Raw genomic sequence first — 18221 nt, forward strand, 5'->3', positions numbered from 1 at the left:
GCCTTGGTCCTCTATCTTTGGATTTGCAGTGACTCGATTTCCCCGGCCAGCTTCTCCCCTCCAAGATGTGGCAACCATCATCGGCAGCAGGGAGATGCTGAGTGCCCTGCTGCAACTCTATGACCACCAGCTGGAGCATGAAGGAACCACTGGATGGGAGAGCCTGCTATGGGTGGTCAACCAGCTGTAAGAAACGCACGCACACACATACACTCAAACCCATGAAGCTTGGTTTTGATCACTTCAGTGACTTAAAATAACTCATCGTAACCTAAACCAAGGCTTACTATAACCTTAAGCTATCGTGGTAAAATGCAGTGACTAATGTTATGAGGATGTGGTTGTTATCCTCAGAGGGAAGAGGGACCTTATAATGGGAGGTTAAACACATTAAAGACATTCTAGATTTCCTCACAACACAAGTGTAATCGGCACATGTCTACTAACATCGGTCGGCAAGGTCTGTCATCTCGGTTGTGGGCAAAAGACCTGCAACTGACAAATAAAGGCTATCTCATCTCTCTCAACATACTTTGGAAGAAAAAAAAAAAAAAAAAAAAAAAAAGATGTATGAAAGAATGCCCATTGTCATTAACAACATGGACTCAGACTACTAATTTCTATTTTTTTTCCTTTCTTCTGTTTTTTTTAAACAGCCTACCGCAGCTCATAGAGATTGTGGGTCGCATAAATGTGACATCATCAACTTGTGTTCATGAATTTTCTCGCTTTTTCTGGAGATTCTGCCGCACCTTTGGCAAGATCTTCACCAACACTAAGGTAAACCTGTGATAACTGAGTAAACCATGACAGTTTAGTCTTAATAAGCATTCTTAAAGTTTCCTCCAGTTTAGCTCATTTCAACCCACCTTGTTTACCTGAACAGGCACACTTGTTTTTAGAATACTGAATGGTGTTTAGAGCTGAGGCCACTAAAAAAATCTATTCTGTCATGTCATATACATAGTGCAACTACAATAAATGTGTCAGTTTACTGTGTATACGTTCATTCTTAGTTTGATATTTAAAGATATCTTTAAAGTTCATATGGGATGTTTAAAAGTGTGTGTGTGTGTGTGTGTGTGTGTGTGTGTGTGTGTGTGTGTGTGTGTGTGTGTGTGTGTGTGTGTGTGTGTGTGTGTGTACGTACAGTAAATGCTAATATTTATAAGTATTATGCTGGCATTTTATCATTGTGACTTTTGCAGGTTAAACCACAGTTCCAGGAGATTCTCCGACTGTCTGAAGAGAACGTTGGTAAGGGCAGCTTTAGCCTAGACGCAGATGTGCAAGTGTAAGGTTTTCTCAGCTCTCTCAAGAAACTGTTGATAGGTGGAGTTCAGACGCTGACACTGTTGATGTAAACAAGCTATTTGGAGTCTGTTATGGGTGTTTCCATCTCCTTTTTTATAAATTCCAAACATGTTTATATAATTATAAAGAGGTGCTTGGTCTTATGTGGCTGCCAAGTGTTTTAGTTTTGGTATTGTGGCCACTGATGAAATGTGTTTTGTATGGAGACCCAGGCTGTGTTGAGGTCATCGGGACCTTTTCTGACATTTTTATAAAACCACAACAGTATAACATGCATGGTGAGGCCACAGTGTCACACATATACTCATGTTAACAAATGCGAAGCCAGTACATTGGGTTGAAAATGACCTCGTCATGTCATATTTGTTTGTGTCTCGGCTCATTTCTAATCTTCTTGATTAACTGAATTTATTGCGTTCATTGTTATGATCGGCTTTTGTTCTCCTGTCAGATGCTTCAGCAGGGAATGGTATTCTCACCAAAGCCACAGTTCCTATTTATGCCACTGGAGTGCTGACATGTTATAACCAGGTAAATTAACAGCTGCTCAGAAACTAACAATCGTGATCAGACTTTTTGATAGTTTGTAGATTTCTTCAAGATTTAGGTAATCTGAATGATGGAATAAATGTTATACTACCATTTTATTAAAAAAAATAGCTAAGTCTTTATCTTGGTTGGTTTGAGTTTTCCAGGGAGACAATTTTTTGATTAATTAGACAATTTGTGACAGAATCACTTTATTTTACAAATCTGGTCTATGCAATCTAAATATACACGTATTTGCAAGTTGGAACTGGATCCAGCAGCCACAATTTGCAAATACATGTGTTTGCAAGTTCAAATACATGTATAAAATTCACTCCTAATGCCTGAGGTTAGCTGTCTAAGTGCAGTGTTTTGCATCAACTTTTAACACAGTGTCAATGTTCAGAGCGGCCAGACTAAAAAGAGAATAAAATGAACCGCACTCTTATAAATTATATACAGGCGTTACAGTGAAATACATGAAATTGTCACAAGTATGCTGTCATCTCTCAAAAGGAGGAGGATCGCAAGCTGTTGGTGGGTTTCCTAGAAGATGTTATGACAACCCTGTCTCTGTCCCATGCACCTCTTGACAGCCTGAAAGCCTCCTTTGTAGAGCTGGGGTAAGCTGAAGTGTGTGTGTGTGTGTGTGTGTGTGTGTGTGTGTGTGTGTGTGTGTGTGTGTGTGTGTGTGTGTGTGTGTGTGTGTGTGTGTGTGTGTGTGTGTGTGTGTGTGTGAGTGAGAGAGCACACCCATTTATAAGAATGTGGCAGGTTCTTTTATACAGTTACTCGTTTGTTGTTTTAACTTGACAGTTTGAAAGTTAATGATTACTTAATCGGGTTGTTTTGTGTTTTTTCAGTGCCAACCCAGTGTACCATGAGCTGCTGCTAACTGTTCTGTGGTATGGGGTGGTCCACACGTCTGCTCTTGTCCGGTGTACGGCAGCACGGATGTTTGAGGTACAAACACACAAGCACAAAAGGTTTTTTTGGAAGGGAAAAAAAAAACTGTACCACAGTTGAAACATTGCACTAAAATGTATTTTAGTAAAATATAGACCAATGAAGCTGCACAATTATGGATAAAATCCTAATAATTTTTAATGCATTGTAGACATTTTTATTATGTAGTTATTGTTGTTGTATTGTGTTAAAGAATCTAAGTTGGTAGATAATGATTATCAATACATGTATAGTTTCACTGAGCTAAAAATGGTCAGTTGTGGAGTTATAAACAATATAGACTCAATATTCACATTTCCATATTTGCTATGCTTGTGCTAGCTTTGCTTGCTGTTGCTGCTCTTGAACATTTGTTATTAAGCTGTTCTGCCCTTTAAATGTGAGTAAAGACTGTAGCATTTAGCTTATCAGTGCTCTGGTTCCAACCTTATGACTAGACCCTCAGACCTTTGACTGCACACTCATCCCAGTAGCGACAACATAAATATCTGCTACATGTCAGAAAAAACCTGAGGTCAGTACCCTGAAAGTACGGCATAGTTGAAGGAGCTGAAGGCCTGTTCCCTTTCAGTGTTGTTGGAAAGTATAATTTAATCAGAAATGTTCTTTTGTGAATTTTTTTTTTTTTTTTAATGTTTTCAGAATTTCAGATCCTGTGGAAACATAATACTGCTGTTATTTTGTAAAGGGAGACAATACCTTCTCTGTTTTCTTCAGCTGATTGGATCCATATTAAACCAGCCTCCCAAGGCAAAAGTCCTGGCCAAAGCCATAAGAGACATGAGATCTCGTTTGTCCACACTTTAGGTCAAATACTGGGATGAGACTCTAGGCATAGCATTGGAACCTGGCCTTTGTTGATCTGAACTGGGGGAGGAGGAGTGGTAGGCCGTATTCATTCCCCCCTGTTTTGTGAACGACTCGTTCTTTCCCAGAACACCTCACTGTCACCATTTCATAGTGTGTAGCTGTCCACCATTACCAAAACTGTGGATCAAAAAGTGGCCCTTTACCACAGATGCCAGATCAAATTACTCTCAGCTATTTTATAATCTGGCGTGTGTGGAAAGAGCCCGCTGTTTTATGCTCACTGTATTGTAACAATACTTGTGCAATTTTAGCTATGTTGGCTTTGCCATGTGTGCATACCTGAGATTGCATGTGTGTGCGTGCGTGTGTGAACGAGTGTGTGTACACACTTGCTTGAAACATACAGTGCTGTTCCGTGTCTTGCAGCTATTGTTCTTGTCATTGTATATCACTTTCTTCCTATCTTTTTGTGTTTTTCTTTTCCCTTCCTTCTTTATTTTGCTTTTCCCTTTTTTTTTTTTCTTTTTTTTTTTCTCTATTTATTGCCGGTGTTGCTCGCTCTTGTCCCAAATGCCCCGCCCACCTCTGTGACATCACGGCTGGCTCTGTCCAATCCGATCAGCTGCTGGTGAAGGGGGTGAATGAGACGCTGGTAGCTCAGAGAGTGGTGCCGGCTCTCATCACACTGTCTTCTGACCCTGAAATGTAAGTGAAACAACAACAGCAAACTGCGCCGCGTCTCTCTCCCCCTTCTCTTTGCTGCCTGAGAACTATCACATTTGGACCAGTCTTTACCTGCCAGGAGCAAATTCAGCAGAAAATAAGATAGTATGAACATTGAAATAACCTATTTGTCCAATACATTTTCATTCATTCTTCAAATATAACTCACTCATGTGCATTAGTTTAGAGCGGCTCCTGTTTAGGTTTAGGCTGTGCCATGGGGTAATTCTTCAGCATAACCACGGTGAACTCTTTTATGCATGTACACATCATCAGTCTGCATCACTAACTCATGCCAGCTCTCATTGCCTCATCAGTCTACAACTAATAAGTCCTTTGCCAGAAATGTGGTTGCATATTTCCCATGTGTCAACAGCACAATCCCTGCATGCCTGCGTGTAACCTGCCCCACCTCCTCCTCTTCCTCTCTATCCCACTCTGTGAGAGCAGGGCCCCTTCTGATTGACTCCAAATAGTGGTTGGCAGTCCTTTTTTTTTTTTTTTTTTTTTCTTTCTTTCTCTTCCATTTTATATATTCTACCTTTACCTCTTTCTTTCACCTCGCTTTCTTCTTTATACATTTCCCTCCTTCCTGCTGTCTCTGTCCCCTCCCATGGCACCCCTCCCTCTCTCTCATCCTGCTGTGTGGTGGGTTTGCAGTTGATTCTCCGAGGCATGAGTGAAGCATTAGTAGATCGCCGGGCGGCTCCAGCCCTTATAACTCTGTGCAGTGGGCCTGAATTGTGAGTCAATCAACACAGAAAAATCTCTCTGTAAACACTGTCCTTTTGTGGGCTGCATCCTTGCAGTGGTGCGTTCGTATAAAAAGAAGAAGAAGAAGAAATTTCTTGAATCTGTCTTGCTGAGCTGGCATCAATATGATGCCAGAAGTCTAAGTCTTATTTCGCTAACACAGCAGTTTTTCTAACCACAACAAAATCCAGTGAACGAGGAAGTAAGAGCCTGAGTTCGCTGGCCTCTCTTTCTTACCTCCCGTTTTCAATAACCACTGATGTCAACCCAGTGACTCACACTGACTAAAAACATCTGTGCTTGGATAAATAGTTAAGTCTCCACTCTCTAGTCCAACAGGAAAATGTTTATGCATATTCATTTTGGTGATCTTTAGATTAATTAGCAAACAAATTTGATTCAGCCCTGTGTCACGCTATAAGCTGGTAAACACATAGCACACTATAAACAACAGCCTGTCTTCTGAGCCATGTCGTGACAATAATTCAAAGGGGTTTTTTGGCATGGATCTATCAAACTCGACACTAATGAAATTTGTGGCATCACTGCTGGAATGCAGCCCCATTCATCTCACGTCTCTGTAATGAAATACATTTTTGGGTGCATATGCTTGTCCCCAAATTGTACTGTGAACACAAATTGATTTAACTTTTAATGCATGTTTTTTTTCCTTTTTCTTTGTCGCCTTAAAAAATTGGCTTCACGTGTTTTGCCGTATCTACAATTAGCAGTTTATAAATTTAAAATTAATGTTAAGAGAAATGATGAGAAACGTTCTTTTTTCCTCCAATGATCTCTCAGATGACCTCTGGCTTTTCTAGTCCTACTGACTGTGAAATGATTATTTAACATCACTCTAACGCCCCCTCCCCATTAACCTTGCTTACTTCCATTCATCGCAGTCATTAATTCAAGTGATTAATGTCAGATATTCTTATTATTGTTTTGTATTTTTACAGCAGATTTAAGATTTTCATTTGTAGTTGGATTTTCTTCAAGAAAGATATAAATATATATAACTGTACCTTATCTTATAGTCCACTGATTTCTAAATATAGATGTGGGTCAAATAATATTCACAAAGACTTAGCATTTTGGTGCTCTGTAAAGTCAGATGAGCTCCCAGATCTTGGCTAAATTGATCATTACTGCTCAGATGATCACCATTTCAGATGCTCAGTCCAAACACAAACTCTCTATATAGCAGCTCTGTCATTCAAGTACTCAAAGCACTGATGGGTCATGCACTTGACACTTTACTTGACACATGTAAATTTCACTGTTTATGGACATGTAATAACTTGAGCATAATGTAGAGCCTGATCTGGCACTACAGTAACCATCTCAGTCATCATTGTGGTTACCAGTGTGTCATTACACTGTAATCACTATATTTATGCAAAACCTAGAACATGTGTTAGCCACAGTAGTCCTAATTCTTTGACTTGTTGTGGGTTTTAGTATAAATGCTTGCTTGACACTGGATATGGCACTGTAATAAAAAAATGTACACAAATGAAAAATTTTAAGTCAATTCTGGAATCCGTTAGCTGCACTGTTTAAAAAAATCCCTTACATGCCTTTCATCTTATGACATACCCTGAACACATCTCACTTCTTTTAATGTGGTTAACCCAATAATCTGGTGTTTCCCACATTATGAAATGAATCTGAAAACCTTTTTCCAGATAATGTTTGACTCATTCTAATTCTGCCATAATGGCACGCTAATAGAGTGTTAGAATGCCTGAAATAGTGATTAACTGACTATCTATGGTCAAAGCATTTTCTTGCATTCTTGCTGTTTGTAGCTCAGTGAGGATCTCTACTATTCCTGCCTTTGGTACCATAATGGAGACTGTCACTCAAAAAGAGGTGGGGAACTGTCAAAATACACAGTGATGAAATTAATTGAAAGCATTTTTAAATTCATCATCATTCTAAAATGTCTAAAAATACTTTTGCTTGCGTGTGTTTAGCTGCTGGAGCGTGTAAAGATGCAGCTGGCGTCATTCCTGGAAGACCCTCAGTACCAAGACCAGCACTCTTTGCACATGGAGATCATCAGGACATTCGGAAGGGTTGGGCCCAACGCAGAGCCACGCTTCAGAGACGAGTGTATGAAAATGACTAACTGTTTAAAAGGGGACTTTATGCTCAAATTTCCAGCTCAATGTGTTTGTTCTTGGACTCCAATTGAGGAGCTTTGCAGGATTCACTGCTTAAGAAAATTCCTGTTTACCTTAAACTGGGCTTGAGTGCAGACTCTCAGCTCATGCTCTGTAACGAGGCGTTTTAAGTTTCTTTCCCTTAAAGGCCACACTTCCTTTAAGCCAACTTTTTTCTGGTTGGCTTCCACTCAAAATCAAAATATTTGAACAACTGGTGGATTGAGCTTTGTTGTCTGGGATTACCATATAGTGGGTATCCGCTCCTACTGTCATCATTGAGAGCTACGCGTAGGAAAAAGCTTCTGAAACTGACCACTTATTTCATTTTGCTATCTCACCTATGCCAAACCTTGGCCATGTTTGATATGAGCATGCTCCAAAAAATACCAAAAAATAAGGACATCTCATTTTTTTTTAAATATGCTTTTTAATCTCTTCATTGTTTTGTTTAATTCTGCTTTTTCTGTGCTCTAACCATTTGCCCCTTTCTTTGCTATTCTCCTAGTTGTGCTTCCACACCTTCACAAGCTTGCTCTAGCTAACAACAGCCAGAGCGTTGAAAACAAGAGGATTGACATTGCCACTCAGCTGTTTGAGGCCTACAGCGCCCTCTCCTGCTGCTGTATCCTTTTAAAGGTCATGGTTCACAGTCCATGTAAGCTGTTTAGAAATGGATTTCCATTCTTAAATGAAAAAGCAATTTAACTGTCACTCTACGTGATAAGACCTAATAGCTTAAAACTAACTTACTCCAAGAGGAAATATGAGTCCACTCGTCCTTTTAATACTCCTGTACTTATGTGTTTCCAAATGATTTACCAGAAGTCAGTGTCAAGTTTGGTTAGGGTTCAGGGTTAAATGTTGTAACTGTAAGTCAGTAAGAAGAACCTAAGCGTTACCAGTTATTTCCTAGCTATCCTTGTGAGATGTGCTGGTATGTATCAGTGTGGTCTCGGTGCCTCTGTGTATGGATCACTGTGTGTATTGGCAGGATTTAACTATCATTTGGCAGAAGGAGAAAGGAAAAATAAGCTGCCTCCATTTTGGGGCCAGATGTAATTACAGGGTTGGTTAAGCAGAGGAAAGGATGAGAGAGGGAGAAAGTGTGTGAGTGGAGGGAAAGGACTGAACATCAGCTCCAATCCTTAGGAACAGTTCCCAGGACAGAACTCACGTTTATATCATCTCTGCCGTTTCTGTCATCCCTCTTTTCTCTGATTCTTTTTCCTCTATTTCTCTTTTACTCTTTTTTTTTTTTTTTTTCCCCTCTTCTCTTTTTCATCTTTACTGACAACCCAACCCCACCCAGGTCCAACACACACACACACACACACACACACACACACACGGCAGCTGTTGAGGTTCATTCCTGTGGATTTTTGTCAGGCTGTGATTTTATAGTGCAGTAGTGTCCAGGAGGTATAGCCCTGACCTCAGAGCCTCTACCTCCCACTGCACTTCTTTCTCCTGTAATCAGTGCGACAAGCTCTGAAAGTGTACATTTCCATCCCTAAAAATAAAGACGTGCTCACCGCTGGTCCCATATAGTTTCACTGGGTTTGATGGGTGGCAGTCTAGGATGAAGGAACATGGAGTAAAGTTTGTGTGAACCTATTTTCATTCTCAGATGGGTGGAGTGTGCCCTGTAGCTATAAAGTAATGAAGTGAATTTTTAATTGTAATTACTATTGATTTCATCAGCAGCAAAATATTTTAAATTGTCCTGAAGTAAACCCCTCCCATCTGGTGATTCCCGGAAACACTGTTATTGCTCAGTAGTATTACTAACTGTCTGACCTTGGAATCACCAGTTCTTTAGTTTACATGTCTATACAAGTAGCAACAAGAACAAGATAGTAAATTGTAAAAATCCTCCTATGTTATTATATCCCAATATTCATCCTTCCAGACTAAGTGCATTTTGCAACTTTTCTTTTTAATGAAAAAAGCAAAAATCTTTCAAATTTGTTTACTGTATTAAGTTTAAAAGTTCAAATTGCATGTATTGTTTTAAGAAATAGATTGCATTTATTCTTTTTTTCCCTTTCTTTTCTGTTTTACTGTATTTGATCTAATTTAGTAGTTGTGATTTGTGGAGAACCAAGTAGTTTTAAAAGGACTTTAAACTGAACACTTGCATTTGAGTTTCTGATGGCTGCATTACTTCAGTTAAGCCCTTAACTTTCAGTCCAGTCATTTCCGAGGAGGTGATGGTCAACCATTTCCTGCCTGGTCTCAGGTGTCTGCGTGCTGACATGGAGCAACTCTCTCCAGAGCATGAGGTCAGGAGAAAACACAAAGACATGCTTGCACATTCATATAAGCCTGACTGATATATTGATATTGGCATTCATAACAACCAATAAGTTAAAATGAAAAAATTAAAGAAGACAGCCTTGAACCATGAATGTAGATGTAGCATAGCTTAGCCATTAGAGGAGTATACAGTGGTCCCTCGCTATAACGCGGTTCACCTTTTGAGGTGTCGCTGTTTCACGTAATTTTTATTTTTTTATTTATTTATTTTTTTTGGTGCAATTTTGCATGCGTTTTGTTTTTGGTTTTTTTGTTTTTTTTTAGGTGCGCGCTGTGTTCTGCTTTCTGATTGGCTGTAGACTATTGTCAATCAATCTTGTGCCCCATCTCTTGTCCAGTACAGAATGCGTTCAGCTTTTCAAATTTGCATAAATCTTCGATTGCTAGCAGTGTGACTCTGAAGTGCTGTACTGTATGTTTGTAAGTTTTGTCCAACAAACACAAAAATGTCGATGAAACATTTTGCACCACCATAGGCAAGAGAGAAAAGTGTGGAAATGTTCGAGCATGTCGGAGAAAAGTGTATAAAGTGTGTAATGAGGGGTTTTACAGCCATAAAACATCATAACAATAAAAATCAAGTTAGCTACTCTGCGAATTTCACCTATCACCTGCTATTTTTAGAATGTAACTACCGCGATAAACGAGGGACCACTGTACTATAACGGAATTGTAACACCAGCAGGATTTCTTTACATTTGCTTGCTTGTAAAAATCTATAATCCCAGTGAGAGAGGGTGTATCATGGGGATGGTTATCGACTGTTATGCCGGGCTTTCTGCTTCAGGCTCTGTGTGTGATCACATAAAATCGAGTGCTCCTGTAAGTACAGCCTAGTCCAGTCAGACATCAGATGATGATGATGATTAAAAAAAAAAAAGATTCAACATTGTTGCATTTTGATTAGATTAGTGGTTCAGAAAGTCCAGTAATCGGGTGGTCTGGCAAAGAGATCGGTAAAATAAACATTTTAATTTGAGTTCTCAGTGCTGCTGTTTATTTTAAATAAGACAGCAGCATATTAGTGCTCTGAAATTTTAAGTTCATTCATTTAAACATTAAAGGTAAATGTTCTGCAGCCAAATACAGCAGATGTGAAATCTGCTGTTTAACTCTAGTCCTGTGTTTTAGTAGCTGCAGTTCCAGTAAATTATAAAAACACGTATAAATTTTCTTCATTATCAAACATACACATTCCAGCAACAATGTGATGCACAGTTTGTGCTGCTATAATTTGTACGGTGTTAGGGATTAACAGCTTGCACATAGAAAACATATACCCCAGCAGAGAATCTTTCCTACACTCCATGGTCTGTAATGCATGCTGTAAATACAAAAATCATTGAAAACATGGTCAAGATAAACTCCTCCTGACCAGGTTATGTGTTCAGCAATAGTTACCATGGTGATTTAGCCAGTTAAATGGAGAGCAGCTTTCGTGTTACAGAAAACTCTGACTTCAAGCCCAGCGTTGCTTGGTAAACCATTAATCTTGCTTTTTTGTGATGATCAAACAAGATTGTTTTTAAGATGCATTGTGATGCAGGACTCGTAATTAATAAATGTTAAGGAGATCTGAAGCCTGAAAGGAAAGACATATTGGCCTATGTGAAAGATTTACATAAACAAATAGTGGTGTCAGTCTTTAAAATTCTATATTGTTTGGCCTCTAAACTCTACACATCATATTCGTGCTTGCATACACATGTGTTTGCATGCTTTTATGTTCCTTTGGGGTTGCTAATTCAAACATGTGGACCTATCCAATGTGCTGACTGCTTGGGAATAAGTGAACAGCTGAAAGCTGTTTTTATTGATGAGCCACATCGTCTACCTTTTTTTTTGTTTTTTTGTTTTTTTGCTACTGATCTGTGATCTCGCACAAATAAGAAAAAAAAGACAGTCTTTCTCAGACACACTCATACACACACCTCTCATATATATTTGTGTCTTGGAATCTCACGCGATCCGTTTCATGTGAACATTTAGCCAAGGTGACTAATGATCAGCTGACTCTTTCATTCATAAGACATCGACTCTTGACTGTAAGCTGTGCATACCAGATTAACAGATAAAAAAGGTTTCACGCTGTGAAACATATGAACTCTAAAGGCCTTTATAGGACTAACCCAGCCCAAATAAATACACGAAAATAACAGGAACTAGTTTCAAAAATTTGACAAAATAATTTCCTTTTATTTGCGTCTGTGTTAATTTACTTCACTATTAAATAATTATTATGTTTCCATTTTGCAAGTTCCTCTGTTTTCTATCAATCTGTTGAATAGAAGCAGTCGTTTCTGTTGTTAGCCTGGCTTTGATTAAGCAAAAGACATGAAAGTTAATCCCATAAAACAGCCAATGAATGACAGCCAAGTCCTTTCAACACTCAAGACACACATAGAGAAATGTAGAAGAAAAGACGCACTAAAAACCAGCATGCCAAAATAAAGTGGTTGGGATTGGTTGGGTAAAACACAGTGATGTGAATTAATGTAAAGGTACAAATCACCTGAACAAAACGGAAACATGGAGAAAGATTTGGGGTTCTTTTTTTAGCTGAATCTGTTTCTTTCATTCGCAGGTGATTCTTAGCTCAATGATCAAAGAGTGTGAAATCAAGGTGGAAAACAGAGCGATGTCAGACCCACAAGGGTAAGGCTCAACGCACCCCCATTCATACCATTACTTTGCTCTGAAAGGAATGTCAAAATATGGGCTTTTATTGCATAAGACTCTGACAAATGAAGACAGAATGAAGTAGTGAAGGATCCTTACCACGTGGCGAGCGTGAAAGACAGAGCCCATATAGTGGGAGTTTTGGGTTTTTCTGTATCCCCCGTTACGAGTATTTTTAAGTGTCAAAGCCACACGAAAGGAAGATTTTTGATCATGTGTATTTGGAGCTTATTAAAAAGAGGGGCGATAAAAAGTGTATGTTTGTGAGCATGTAGATGCAGGAAGTGTGTATAAGTCTGTGCGAGTAGATTGTGTAAAAGTGTGTTCCCCCGAGGTTACAGCCGTTAAAGTCTCTGCGCTCACGCTGAGAGATTTTTCTTACCTTTTCATTTTGTTCTCCCAAGTCTGGCTTCAACTTCTCTCCCCATAACTGGTAACATGGATTGTTACTTTTTAAGGAGATCTGACCTCTGAGAAAAGAGGTTTGGAAAGTTTTGTACATTTTTAAGCCCCATTTAATTTAATTTTACTGTAAAAACCATGTGATTCTGCGCTCAGTGAATTCTTTACCAAAATAATTATTGAAGTAGGATCGCCTAACATGGATCCAATTCCTTACCACTGAGATTACATATTAGAGTTTCTAAGTCAAGTCTATGAAGTTTGATGTGATATTAAATGCTCATGAACTACAGGTGGTACACAAAAGCATGGACTAAAATGGTTCGCAGGTCATAAAGTGCTTTGAGTTGGTGTTATGTTTGTGCTGGTATTGAGCAATGCAGCTCTTTGGCACCTTGTTCTCTGTATCATTCTGAGTCCGAACAAACTCAAAAGAGGAACTTGAGGAGCCGTTAGACTGTAAAAAATCAGGAGGGGCTGAATTGGCAAACAGTATTTCCTTTCTAAAGAAGTGGAGTAGAGGGTGATGTGAGCTCAGACAGATTGCAGAGGGATTTTTGGCATAGTTTTGATTTGATTTTGATTTTAATACATTCATATCGAAAATGGCTAAAGTTCACTGCTGCGTCATGTCCACGTTCTAACGTTGTCTTTTGTTTTTTTGCATAGCTCCATGTCAATTGCATCCAGTTTGGTGGGTGAGGATGCCAAGACCAAGTTTCTAAGTAAGATGGGTCAGCTGACTACCTCTGGCGCCATGCTGGCCAACGTCTTCCAGAGAAAAAAGTAATCCCAACACTGACCGATTCATCATCTCGAATAACTGACCAAACGCTGCACTCATTGGGAGCATTTCGTTTTACTGGGAGTAAGCAAAAAAAAAAAGCATATGTTCAGCTTCGAGCAGACGGAAGTCAAGTGTATAGTTGAGTTGATTTCGAGCAATTTTGCTTGAAGTTGTATTGATTTTAAAATCTGTGCAGCAGGACTACTTGTTAAACAGGGATGGTTTTCGCAGCGAAAGCTTCTGAGGTTTTCCTCTGCTCGTATTTTCCTCTCCTCAACTATTAATCACGACAGATGCATCATCAAGGACTAGGATTTTCTTTCATTAGTCAGTGTTAGAATTATCATGTCACAACAGAAAGAGAGGAGAGATGAGAAGAAACTCTACAGTATCGAGACTAACCCACAGCGATAACGAGGAACTCGTTACCTGGACATTTCCGGACTTGAAAGGTATCACTGAGTTTGTTTTAAGTTTTAGTGCAGTACTTCTTGTATCAGAAGAGCCTCACTCGTTTTTGAGAAGCAGAACTCTGAGCGCAGCCTGCGGGGGTTTCATTTACGATGTTAATGGGCGCCATTTTGGATCAAAAGGTTCGAAAGAAGTCTTATTAATTACACTGAAGGTCTGAACCACCAAAAGGCTGCGCGGATTATTTAGAATGCCTTGTACAGTGTCTCTGTACGGCTCTGAAGTATCGCCTACTTGAAACTATTAAAAAGAAAAGTGTCTTGCCTTTATTTCTTCAGTTTCTGGTTTTTGTTTTGATAGCTTCTATTTTATAACTTATTTATGTCTTAATGAAGAAAAACATACTTTATTCCAACTTCCAAAGAAATTTGCACTTCACTTTACTATTACGTTCTTTATTATCTATATTGCTTTTGTTTAATTCAGTCTTACACACGGAGATTATCACTATTGTTAATGATCTTTTTTTTTATTTTTTTTTTATCCATTATGGCAATGTGAAGTTGAAGAGAACACTGATCATAATTATTCCTTCTCTGTCTGTTGCATCTTGTCTCTCAGTGTTGCAGTGTCTCTGATAACTGTACTTTGTTTTTTTCTAACGTGGGGATTTGGTTCTTTTTTTTCTTTGTCGTTCGTTCAATTTGGACATGCTCTAAGAGAAACCGTAAATAAATGTATCATACACTGAACTGAAGAACACGGTACTCATTGTGTATATTTGAAATTCGTGTCTTGGTGTAATAAAAGATGGAGATCAGTTGTGTACTTAAATTTACTTCTGGAAGGTTCATTGAATGCCTGCATGTACCGGGACTTTTTCTTTTTTTTTTTTTTTTTTTTGTCCGCCGCAGTGATTAAGGAGCTCTCACTGTGGCTCAAAGTGTCTGCAGGTGTTAGAAGGCTGTAAAACAAAGTCATTTAACAGGAGAAACGCACACCGCTCCTGCCCGTGTGCTTCAACTTCAAACGTTTCAAGTCTCCTATTGTCTCCTTAGTACAACAAACCAAAGTCCATCTTATGGGACATTCCCAACAACTTAACACCCCCCAAAAAACAGTAATAAAAGCCCAGATCTGCCATCTAGATTACACTATCTCTCAATCCCTGCATGTTTTGGAAAAATGACTTTGTAATGATATGGTCAACTTTGGCCTTAATCTATAAAAGAACACGATTGAACTCAAAGTGTGGACTCTAACTTTCAAATGGGTTTTTGACATCCCTGACTGGCCTGTAGTGGAGTCCAGTACATTGATTTGTGATTGCAAGATCTTATTTAGCGGTCAAACATAAAGCGAGTTGGCCAACACTCTGATAAAGAGCATTTGCATATACAAGCTAATATTCAACCACCATCACTGATAACTCGCCAGGTGGATAAATAATTGTTACACACTGTTAAGGCATGGCATCGTGGCTTTGTGGGCGTGCCTGTTGTTCTACGTGTGTGGGTAAGTGCATGCTGTGGTATTTATAATTTGCATTCATAGTGAATAGTGTTGTCCAAACAACTCGTGTATCCAGACAGGTGTAGTCTTACACACAGCCGAGTATTTTCTGTTCATGAAAAATCTCCTGGTATTTGTAGGAATTGTCTGAGAGGAGCTCTTACTCACATTAGTGGTGACTCACGGATCACATCTGTTTCCAAAGGCAGATGAATCGATGTAGATCCAGTCCTAAAACCACTGGAACACGATTGCTTTAGGTTTTAAAACTGACTTCCTTTTTTGCCCGTTGCACTTTTCACCGTTTTCAAGTGAGACCATGCCTAACCCATGAAGATTCCTCCAAAATCCTGGTTTCAAACAAGACTGGCTGTTTTGTTCTGTGGAACGTGTGTGTGTGTGTGTGTGTGTGTGTGTGTTACATTAAACAAAACCTTTCAGTGACTTATGTGAGTTTAAGGATGCATTTTTATTTTTTGTGCCGTCTAAAATAGTTCTGCTCGGTGAACTTTGACTTGTTATAAGTGATGCTAAGCAACGCAGCCCACATGCTTGCAGAACAGTCTGTGCTCTGACCCAGGTCATTAGAAGTATAATGCTTGTAAACCAGCGTGGTGTTTGCCTGCAAGCAGAGCTCCATTTTTATACATCAAAACAAGCCACAATGCAAGTGTTTTTGAAGTGGGGGGACTAACAAGGACTTCTGTGATAATAATGTAGTTTTGTTGTCAGGGTCAACCTAATGTGGATGTTTGATGCTTTAAAAGTCAAGTTTAGGCCTTTGATTGCTAAGAGCCCAATCTTAATTGCTACTGTAACAGCTGCAGAGGCCCTACCACAAAACAGCTTCTCTCAGCATGTTTCTTTCTCCATTTTTTGTTTGTTTGTAGACAATATGTGCTGTACATTCACATAGATAAATGAGTAATTTATGTTTCTTTTTAAAAATTTCTCAGTCATTTTTCCCCCTCTGGGTATTCTCTCTTCTTCTGTTTACTTCTCTTCTCTCCAGCCTTTTGCCCTATTCATCCAAGGCATAAACATTTGATTTAATATTTGCATAACTGTCGTTGTGAGAACATGTTCTTTTTTTTTTTTTTTTTTCTCCAAAACATTTCCTTGCTAGACCTGCCAATGTAGGCTTGAACTGATCTGCCATGCAAATTCCCAGGAAAATAACAACTCCAGCTTTTTCTCATTCTTTCCTGGGCAAAGACAACTGCTGCAGTGTTTCCTGGAAGCAATCGCTATACTTTTGTTTTTGTAGAGAAGACACCATCATGGTTGTTCCAGGACCCACGCTCCAGGAACTATGTTGAGCGCAGCCTACTCATGTGTAGTGATGAATGGCTCCTGCAGGAAGCAAAGTGTACAGAAGTGACCACATGCTTTGACTCCTGCTCCAGTGTATGATATATGAATTCATCTCTGCCATGAGGTCATAGCTCATCCTGTCTGACCAATGATGTGGGAAGTATCATCTGACAACCTACAGTACTGTGCAAAACTACATTTTATTTCCAAGGAGACAGACTTTTGTTTAAAGTGGCATTGAGCAATAGTTCTCCTGGCTTTAGAATTCTCTTTTTAATTTTTAATTTTTTTTTTTTTTTTACGCATTTTCAGTCGAGTCTTTTTATCTGACCATTTCAGAGGAATGTTTTTCTTTTCTCAACTTTGTTAAGCTACTTGAGACTGACCTATGAATCATTCGAGCATAAAAAAGTGCTAACTCTAGATGTAACAAAAAACTTAGCAAAGATCCAATTTTAAGATGCATCTTTAGGCACTTTGTTACTAGCAGTCTGTTACCAAAAAAAACACTTTGTGTTCTTTAGACAGAAAGACGCAGCTTAACAACCGCAAAACAGTATTTTTACATGTTCCCCAAACATGATTCCCCAAGATGATGAAACTGGAGAAGTGGAGATCATAAGAACAAGTAGCAGGGCAGCAGATGAACAGTATCTGAAAATCATTTTATTAAGACATAGGAAAAATATCCTGCGAAAATCAAATACAGGACCTGAGAGATGCATCTGGCCCAAAATCGAATCAGACATGGTCTTGGTGAAAGGGTAAATGACAATAAGCGTTTTTTTCATGAAGAGAAAAAGTGGGGGAAAAAAGGCTGAAATGTGACAAAATATAAAAGAACTGGACTGGAAAGCAAAAGCAGATCTTATGGAGTGATGAACACAAACTTTAAACATCTGGTTGAAATAAATAGTGTCTTCAGCCATCTGTAAAGCACGGTGGAGGCTCTGTTATGATTTTGGGCTGCCTTTCATTTGGTGCTGTTAGGGATCTTGCCAAAACTGATGGACTTGAGTACAGAAAAGTACTGTCACATTTTTATCCACCATGCTAAACCATGTGGAAGACATCCATTTGGCAATAGCTTCATTTTTCTGCATGACGGTGATCACAGACATACTGCCAATGCAGTTAAAGTGCAGTTAAAGCATACCTCAGAGAAAAACACACAATGGTGTCATGGATCATTGAAGCAGCAGAAAAAGAAACAAAAGGCAGCCAACATACAAAGAAGAGCTCTGAATGTCCTTCATGAAGCCTGGAGAACTAATCCGGAAGATTGCCTAAAGACGTCAGAAGAAGGCTTGTCTATGAGAGTTCAGGCTGTGTTGAAGAATAAAGCTGGTCATACCAAATATTGACTTTCGAGCTCGTTAGACTTCTACAAACTCTGTTTTTGCCGGCACTGAATGTAGATTTTGGTTTTGCACATGTTTAAATAAATCTATCCACCTGAGAAATAAGGGGTGGTTCATAGTCGGGCGCACTAAATGTCACACACATAATTTCTCCGGCTTGATCGGGAGGGCTGC

The 18221-nt window shown here is 39.1% G+C and overlaps 1 protein-coding gene across 10 annotated transcripts in view; it reads left to right on the plus strand.

Annotated features, from left to right (window-relative positions):
• The window catches only part of relch (RAB11 binding and LisH domain, coiled-coil and HEAT repeat containing), a 37763-nt gene extending 23083 nt beyond the window's left edge, over positions 1–14680 (plus strand). For 7 of the 10 annotated variants that reach the window (XM_080306444.1, XM_080306447.1, XM_026179377.2 and 4 more), the window contains 13 exons: positions 30–186; positions 657–780; positions 1209–1257; positions 1766–1845; positions 2359–2465; positions 2706–2805; positions 4241–4323; positions 6906–6969; positions 7074–7212; positions 7771–7887; positions 9459–9547; positions 12166–12236; positions 13332–14680. In XM_080306444.1, the coding sequence (XP_080162570.1) occupies positions 30–186; positions 657–780; positions 1209–1257; positions 1766–1845; positions 2359–2465; positions 2706–2805; positions 4241–4323; positions 6906–6969; positions 7074–7212; positions 7771–7887; positions 9459–9547; positions 12166–12236; positions 13332–13452 (1301 nt within the window). In that variant the 3' untranslated portion in view covers positions 13453–14680. Of the gene's footprint in view, positions 1–29; positions 187–656; positions 781–1208; positions 1258–1765; positions 1846–2358; positions 2466–2705; positions 2806–4240; positions 4324–5001; positions 5085–6905; positions 6970–7073; positions 7213–7770; positions 7888–9458; positions 9548–12165; positions 12237–13331 lie in introns of those variants that run through there. The other 3 variants (XM_080306445.1, XM_080306448.1, XR_013911452.1) reach the window with 2 other exon arrangements.
• Positions 14681–18221: the final 3541 nt, after the last annotated feature.

The sequence above is a fragment of the Astatotilapia calliptera genome, chromosome 9 (assembly GCF_964374335.1).
Source record: "Astatotilapia calliptera chromosome 9, fAstCal68.1, whole genome shotgun sequence".
Lineage (NCBI taxonomy): Eukaryota > Metazoa > Chordata > Actinopteri > Cichliformes > Cichlidae > Astatotilapia > Astatotilapia calliptera.